The sequence below is a fragment of the Silene latifolia genome, chromosome 2 (genome assembly GCF_048544455.1).
Source record: "Silene latifolia isolate original U9 population chromosome 2, ASM4854445v1, whole genome shotgun sequence".
NCBI classification, from domain to species: domain Eukaryota; kingdom Viridiplantae; phylum Streptophyta; class Magnoliopsida; order Caryophyllales; family Caryophyllaceae; genus Silene; species Silene latifolia.
In genome coordinates this window covers 25,085,566-25,094,493 of record NC_133527.1, presented here as the reverse complement: position 1 = coordinate 25,094,493, position 8,928 = coordinate 25,085,566, and the positions used below count along the sequence as shown (strand labels likewise).

General features: G+C 32.8%; 1 protein-coding gene across 5 annotated transcripts; it reads left to right on the top strand.

Annotated features, from left to right (window-relative positions):
- Positions 1 to 3,220: 3,220 nt before the first annotated feature.
- On the top strand, positions 3,221 to 7,559 carry LOC141642477 (protein phosphatase 1 regulatory inhibitor subunit PPP1R8 homolog). 5 transcript variants are annotated; one of them, XM_074451297.1, is made up of 3 exons: positions 3,221 to 3,353; positions 4,164 to 5,425; positions 7,226 to 7,559. In XM_074451297.1, the coding sequence occupies exon 2, from the start codon at positions 4,196 to 4,198 to the stop codon at positions 5,417 to 5,419; it is 1,224 nt and encodes a 407-aa protein (XP_074307398.1). In that variant the 5' UTR covers positions 3,221 to 3,353; positions 4,164 to 4,195; the 3' UTR covers positions 5,420 to 5,425; positions 7,226 to 7,559. The 5 variants fall into 5 exon arrangements, with proteins under 5 accessions (XP_074307398.1, XP_074307397.1, XP_074307399.1 ...); XM_074451296.1 differs by lacking the exon at positions 7,226 to 7,559 and adding an exon at positions 6,596 to 6,874; XM_074451298.1 differs by lacking the exon at positions 7,226 to 7,559 and adding an exon at positions 6,173 to 6,577.
- Positions 7,560 to 8,928: the final 1,369 nt, after the last annotated feature.

Genomic DNA, 8,928 nt, shown 5'->3' with positions numbered 1-8,928 from the left:
ATAAATTGATAATCCACGTCACATTAAAATTTTCATGTTACATTTAATTAAATTTGTCATTTTAAGTACCCTTTTAATTAGATTGTATAGATTATAGATGAAGTTTTAGGGCAGCCGCATGAAACTTCATAGTGAAAAGAGTTGCATATTCAACTAATAAAAAGTTGCTTAAGATAACAGTTGTTTTGATATGTGAGTATGTATCATCCTCCTGCAATTTGAAAACACAAAAATAGTAAAAATAAGATTCTAACTAATTCAATATAAAATAAAGAAAAAAGTAAAAAAAATATTCTAGTTATCTATGTAAACTTTACATACCAATTTTTCGAATAAAACGGAAATTTTGATTGTTATATAATGGTGAGGGGAAAGCAAAAAGATCATCATTAAATAAAAGTAATAAAGTTAAATAAATAGGGTAAATTGATGACTAAAGTTGTGAGAGGGAGATAAAAAGTTTGAATCAATTTTTTTAATTTATTTTGTATGTTTGAGACTCTATATTTTTAAATTTTTTTATTAATAAGCATGTGACACATAATAAAAAAAATGAATTTTTTTTATGACACATGGCTTAATGAGATGACTTAGTGAAATATTTAGTCTTGCCTTTTTTAATACGGAGTATTGTACTTTGCATACCAATTTTTTGAATAACATGGAAATTATGATTATTGTTATATAACTAGTTTAGACCCCGTGCATTATATGCACGGTACTTCAAGTTTAATATTTTTTTATAAAATTACTTATATAATATTGGTACCTTATAGTTGTTTACATTTCTCATCATTATATTTTGCTTTGATAAATAAAAGTTTTGACTAAAAATTAGTTAAGAGAATTGAGTAATAAGTTACAATGTATTTAAATGAAAATAATTTTATAGCATAATGCTAATAAGTTTCAATTTTGTTTGTCACGAAAGTAATAACAACGATTTCTAGTTTTGATTTTATATGGAATATGGGTTAACTTATCATCTAATAATAGCATCAGTAAAAGATTTTCCAAATTATAGTTTTACATCAATTTTATTTTATTTTAATTAAAATATTATAGCTTAGAGTTTAGTGAAAATAATATAATTTGATGAAAACATTAATTTAAATGAAAATATAATAGATGAATTAAATTGTAATTGTTAGTTTCCTTATTTAGTGAATGGACATATCATTAGTTTCCTTTTTTGAGAATATGCATTTTGGCGGGAAAATGATAGAGATCACCTATTCATTTAGTAAATAGGGGATGGTGAGGGGGAAGCAAAAAGATCATCATTAAGAAGATAATAAAGTTAAATAAATAGGGTAAATTGATAACCAGAGTTATGGGAGGGAGATAAAAGGTTTGCATCAATTTTTTTTTGTTTTTTTGTTTGCAACTTATATTTTTAAATTTTTGTAAAAAATTTATGAATGAGGTGAAATATAAGGTTTTATTTGTCATGTTGAACTCAAAGCTGGTAAAAATAGAAACTATACATGTATGAAAATTAAAAGGTTAAACAAATTAAAAAATGGAAAAATAAAACAATAGGCGAAAGTAGTAACTTACAACATATCAAAAAAGCATTCACATCAAAGAAGATCGTGACATTGAATCCTATAAAACACAACAAAATAAAGAGGTTAGACTTAATTTACTAATAGAAATGTTAAAAAAAAAATTGCTTGAATGTAGGCGTATCTAACTCAAAATTGTAACAGATGATGTAATTTGCCCGTTGATGATATAATACTTCCTTACATTTTACCAAAAAAAAAAAAATGTTAAAAAAACCATAAAAAAAAAATCAATACCAAGATATACACAAAAGATATGTAATTTCACTTAAAGAGATGAAGTATATATATATATATATATATATATATATATATATATATATATATATATATATATATATATATAATGCTATAACATTCATTAAGATTAAGAATTTAAGAGGAAGATGAAATGTTGAAATTAGGTACGAACTTACAATGAATGGGAGAAGAGGAAAACAAAAGTGGAGTAAATGCATAATAAAACATCTTGAATGTGTTATTATTATTATTATTATTATTAGAACTTAATTAGACATGAAATATTATAGCATATTAGGAGGTTTTTGAGAGTTGTCACATGGCAATTAAATACTACTCAAGTTAGTCTTTTAATGGTATTTTATAGATGATTTAGCTAGTCATTTAACTATATTGTATAGATAGAAATATATTTCAACGCGGACATCGGCAATCCAAAGACATTTTGGCAAAAAAATTGGGGAAGATGATATTTTGAAAATTGTATATGTAGTTGATTCATATGTGGGTGAAGTAAAGGGCAGGGATTACTAATCCGATTTTTTTTTTTTTTTAAGAAGGATTAAAAAATAATTTATTGCTAGGTGGCTTTTAGTCGATGTCTACGTGACATTTATAATCCTAGGTGGCTTTTAGTCGATGTCTACGTGACATTTAATAGGTGTTTCAAGTAAACTTTTAATAAAATTTTATAGATTAGAGTGACACGCGGATTAAGATGTGGCATTCCAAATGCATACGTGGCTTTTCCTTATCCTACGTGGCATTGTCTGCGTAGCCTTTTAAGGCTAGCCTTTTAATAAGATTTTATAGATTAGTTAATGTAATTGATGTATATTTAATATTTAATTTTTTAATTAATGTATTTAATAATTTGATGAGTAAAGTTCAATTACACTTTTTTTTGTAATTAGTTAATATAATTGATGTATATTTAATATTTAATTTGTAATTAATGCATTTAATAAGCAAAGTTCAATTACATTTTTTTTTGTAATTTTTGTTATGTTTATTTATATAATATTTTTTGTTGAAATGAAGTTAAAAATTAATTATAAATAAATGGTATGTAAATGGATAAATGAAAAACAAATTTCAATTAATTGCAACAACCTCTAACGTCGTTTTTTGTGCCAAAATTCGGGTCGTGCCGGGCCCAGCGTGCGCTCATGCCTGGTCGTGCAGGTTTGGGCTGAGCCGTGCCAAAGCACAAACTATTTCCTCTTTCTCGCGTTGTGGCCCGCCCCTGGCCCATGTCGGCCTTCACTATTCACCGTGCTCGTGTCGTGCCGCGCTCGAGCCGTCCGTCGTGCTTGTCCCGGTTTGCCTGCTCTATGGACCCAAACTGGCCAGTCTAGTCTGACCCGACTTACCCGTTTGCCTCCGTGCATCCCTATTAAACAAATTTTAATGTATTAATACCCTTGAACATTATCAAACAATGCCCCAAAAGAAGGGGCCTTTGTATAACTCGGAAGAAGGTCGATTTAAGTGTGTACAATTGTAATTAGAGAACACTAGTAGAAATAGAGCCGTAAAATCAAGGTGCATTTCTCCCGTTTCCGATCTCTCTCTTTCTCTCTATTTATTTTCACTAGCTACAGAGTATTATTCTTCATCTGCAACTGCGTATTTCAGATTCAGTCTTGATTTGTTTAATTTGTGTAATTATATAGTTTAATCTGTATCCCATGTGTTGTTGCATTCGATAATGCTAGTCTTGATGTAGGTAGGTTTATATTTTTAGTAGTGCGTGCCTAGTGGTTATGACGGAGGTATTTGGACAGTAGGTTGCGGGTTTAAATACCCGTTCCCCATGTATAGTGCTTGCCTTGTGGCTTCACTGCTGCCGTTCCTGCTGAATTGGATACTTTTGCTGCTTCTGAGTTTTATACTTAGGTTTCTGGGTTTTATGATGTTTTCTAGACTTGCCTTGTTAATTCGGGAAGATTAGCAAAACCGGATGTAGATTCTGGGTTTTATGATGTTTTTATTTGTTGATTCGAATATGACGTTGATTTTTTACTTAGGTTTTTATGTTGTATGATGTTTACTAGACTTGCTGTGTTTTTTGGGGATCAATTGAAAAGCCTGATGTTGTTTCAGTTGATTTTGGATATGATTATATGAAGTGAGGTTGAGATTGTAGCCTATTTAGGGTTTGTGTGATTTGGGAATTTAAATAGGGAGGAAGTGAGAGAGCGATTAGGGCTAGGCTTTAGGAATGAATGCTTATAATGAGCATACATAGGTCATGATTCATGATAATGCCCATGAATTTCGATAATGCCTTGTAATGTTTTCCAACCTGAATCAACTAGCCTGTCATTATAATTAGATGATTTCTTTCTGCAGTTTGTTTGTTTGTGTGCTGGTGCCCCTTCTCCATGTACGGAAGATTCAAGAAGGCCGAGTCTTTGGAGCCCTTCTCCGTTTCAAAATCTACTCCTAAACTACCTCCTCCTCCTCCTCCTCTTTCCCAGCCGAGTTCATCTGCGTCTTCCTTTGCCTCAATTCCCCCTAATGCTCCTGCCTCTGACTCGGATGCACCCCGACTTACTCAAATTGGCGGTGCCCAATCTACATGGCAGCCTCCTGATTGGGCCATTGAACCTCGCCCTGGTCTCTTTTACCTCGAGGTTTTGAAAGATGGAGTCGTCCTCGACCAAATCAATCTCCAGAAGCGCAGACACATCTTTGGAAGGCAGTTCCATACTTGTGATTTTGTTCTTGATCACCAATCTGTTTCTCGTCAGCATGCTGCTGTTGTTCCTCATAAAAACGGTAGTGTTTTTGTTGTGGATTTGGGATCTGCTCATGGTACCTTTGTCGCTAACGAGAGATTAACCAAGGATTCCCCAGTTGAACTTGAAGTAGGCCAGTCGCTGCGCTTTGCTGCTTCTACAAGAACCTATGTTTTGAGAAAAAACGAAGCAGCTCTCTTCACTCCTACTCCTTCTCTTGCAGAGATCAATCTGCCTCCACCCCCAGACCCTTCTGACGAAGAAGCTGTTGTTGCTTATAACACGCTGTTAAACCGTTACGGTATCAGCATATCAGACATATCCAAGTCTACAGATGCTGCCGCTAAATCAAGTTTCAAAGATGATAACAGATTTCAAGAACGGCCGGCTAAAAGAATTAAAAAGACGAGAGTTGCTTTCAGAGACCAGGTTGGGGGTGAGCTGATTCAAGTTGTTGGTGTTTCTGATGGTGCTGATGTAGAAACACAACCTGGTCCTCTTGGCCTAAAAGAGGGAAGTCTTGTGGGAAAATATGAATCGTTAGTGCAGACTACCGTGATACCGAAAGGGAAAGAACAGTCATCAGTCAAGGAAGATATTATTTCTCCTAAAGGAGTCACTGATAAACTACAACAAGTCTTGACCAAGGCAAAAAATACCAACACATCAAAGGGTGGCTTGTTTGGTGATCTTTATGGAGATTCCTCTGTAAAGGTGGGCTCATCATGGGCAAACTTGTCGAGTAGCTCTTCCGGTGGGGAACCACCTACGTCCAACAGCACCGTGGCAAAGGCTGTTGGTTCTTCGAGTGCCTCGTCAAGAAGCAACAGTCTAGTCACCGATGACGACGATTTGTTTGGTGACTGATTTAAGGTAAGCTGAAATTATACTGAATGTATTCAACTTTCTGCCAGATTCTCCATGCCATTGAAGCCAAATGTACACAATCATAATGTTGTGACCCTTGTGGGTAACATAGGGAGTTTTGTTCTATTCTACTCTAAAAAAGAGGATCTTCTGTTGAACTACCTATTTCTTTTCACACAATTTGACCATCATGACGCAGGCTAAAATTTTTGGTATGAAAATATAGCTCCAAAGCAACAACATTTTGTAATGGTTTGAACTTTGAAGTCATGAGATTCTGATGTAGAGTATCTTTGAGCATATGTTTTTTTTTTGGTACATATCTCTGAGCATATGTTAAAACTTAAATCTGACAAACCACCCACTTGCCTAGTTATTAGTTAATGCCCCCATAAGTTTAGATTGAATTATGATACTATATTTCATTTGTTTATCAATACATGCCGGTCTTTGATCGTGATTGTTGTTAGAGCGCAGTAGTTATTTTCTACTTAATCCTGGTCATGTTTTTATGATGGTGTGTGTATAGCTTTTGGCATGTATATGCTGGTTAAAAAAATATACTGTGTAGTTTATTTTACCGACATGCTCTCTGTTTGAAGCTCCCTCTCATATCTGAACAATTTAATAGGACATCCATGTTGCCTTTTTCGGTAAGCAATTATGACCATTGGTACATGTGATGCCCTTGATATGTTAATCTGATGAGTCTAATGATTAATCTGATTAAAGGAGTTTATATGATTATGTCAGGTAACACTCAGTTCGATTTGAGAAATGGTCAAATCACAACTGAAAAAATCAAATAAAGATTACTAGTGTAGTAGCGTATGAATTTGATTTATTCGACAGTTGTGAAGTGATTTCGAGTTTACATGTACACGTGGAAGTTATTAGTACTCCCGTTAGATTGCTTTCACTGGAGGTAAAATGGCGAGGATCTATGTCCTGAACATTCAGAACACTTGTAGGCTTGTAGCTTGTACCTGCTAATATCGTTGGAAAAATATTGCTCAGATATCAATTTCAAGTTTCAACTATTCCTGAAGTGCCATTATGTTCATCTAGAGAATTCAACTGATAACTTTTGCTGTGTTTATGGCTTTCTTTCTGGTAATATGTTCATGTTTTAGTTTTGACGCCCTCGATGCGTTTCCATTGTAAACATCAAAGTAGTTGAACTGCAAACTGCAGGCTTGGGATTTTTCAAATTTGCCTCTCAATGAGAAGATCATGAAAAAAGGTTCTACGAAGTAGAAGACGCTGGATAGCTGTCAAATCGGTTCTGTGGATGGATAATTCTTTGAACTAGGTTTCACGGAGTAAATATTTTTCTGTACAATTGATTGAATCTGTTAAGCTTAATGAAAAACTTAATAGCAGATTCTGTGAGTTACCTTGGAAAGGATGGCAGCTATTGTTGCTCTTGGAAACTGTTAGTGTTCGTTCTTCTTGTGCAATGTGGAGTATATTTTCTTTATATCGGGCTTTGGACTATGATGAAACAAAGTAAACTGACTCACTATATTGTGATGCTGTAGCGGGTTCGTTTAATTTTTAATGCAATTTTTTATAATGGGTCATTGAAATTGTCATTCAGCATTCAGGAAGTATTCAGGAAATGTTGCATACATGTGTGGTTAATTAGTGGTTGGAGCATCACAGGGGATGAGATTGTGAGCAACACATTTGAAAATGATTGAGACTTTAGAGATATGGCATGATCGAGATAATGATTGGATAATGGGGGGCCTTTTCTTTGTTCATGTCCATATTGCTTGATTACTGATGTTGGTTATTATGCAGGTCATGCGTCGAAAGCAGATGGAGTACATCGATTATGGTACTCCGTAATTAATTTGCTTTAATCTCTTAGCGTTTACTATTAGACCCTACTCCGATTTTGTGGTTTGGTTTATCAGGAAATCCATTCTATCTTATCATAGCAGACTTGTGCTTTTCTGCTAGACAAAACGAGATTGTTGTATACATATAATGGACTCGTTCCATGTCGTTTTACTCGTTTTAGTAGAGTTAATGACTTGTATGAGAACTGTTATATTTCAATGTTTATCCCCGAGCAAGATGTATGAAAAACATTGTTATCTTCTGAAGGGAATGGTTTTGATTGCTTCCAGAATGGTTTGCTTCTTTCTTGTTTTTCCAATCCATATTGCCATCGTCGCACTTTTATCAAAGTATACATTTATTTAGTTGAGCAATACGGGCTTGTAATTTTGGACTCCTACGAGTTATATTTATTTAGCTCAATACTTGTGTTAAGTATAAACTAAGATGTAAATGAATTTATTGAGTTGTATCTAGATTACTAAAAATGACCGGTTACCACTGTCCACTGATCTATTTGTCATAATACTCCATATGTTATTTGATTATAACTTATTTTATACTAGTTTTACACCCGTGCAAAAAAATGCACGGGTCGTAACAACAAATGTTAAATGTTCAATATCGTAATAATTTAAATTGTCCATAGAGACGGTATTGAATTTAATCGGGCCTCTTATTTATTATTGTAACCACATATAATGAATTGAGCTTCCTTATTCAAATGTTAAATTCAAATGACGGTATTGAAATTGTAAAAATGATATTGTTGATGCCTGATTACTAAATAAATATTTTTTGTCTCATAGTAATGCTTTGTAAGACTTGTGTTTTTTTTTTAAATAAAAAAATTAGTGCTGGTAATTTTTTAATCATTAAAATCTTTACCATGTGTATTTTTTTTAATATTATAATTATATGAATCTTCTTCAAATTTTGCTAAATTTTGTATATTTCTTAACATTATAAATTATAATTATATGAATGTGCTTTAATTTTTATCGAGACTTGCATTTTTTTTTGTATAGGAATGTTATTTAGGTACCTATCAATAAAAAAACCAGTACAAATAATTTGTAATTTTATTCATTTTGTAATTTTTTTTAAATTGTTTTCATTCACATGTATTCCTAACATTTTAGGAAAATATATATGTATAATATGTAATTATAAAAAAAATAAAACTAAAATTAAAATATCGTAAACTCAATAGTTTGAAAAGGAGAAAAAGAAAAGCAAATCAAGTGAATTATAGGAGAAAGGGTAATTAAATGTGTAGGATGAACATGGGGGGTCCTACCTTAATTTTTTTTCTTTTTAATCTTAAAAACCATGGACCAATCAGAGAGCTTTATTGGCTTCAGCTTTTATAGATAAGGGATGTAGATAATAATGCGTTTCTTTCCATAAATCTGATCTGTATATAGGATAACTAACTATCAGAATGAATAAAACTGAACTTCATAATTTAATTGCAATAAGAACACTAGTTTCGGCTATCACAATAGTGTATTCCATTGCTCCCCTTTCCTGGAACATATTAACTACCTGCGCCATAGAAGATGCTTAAGTTCTGTTTGGCAAAACTACCTGAAAAAGTAGCTGAAACCTGAAAAGGTAACTGATAAGGTAGCTGAAAATTAGGAGCTGATAAGGTAAGT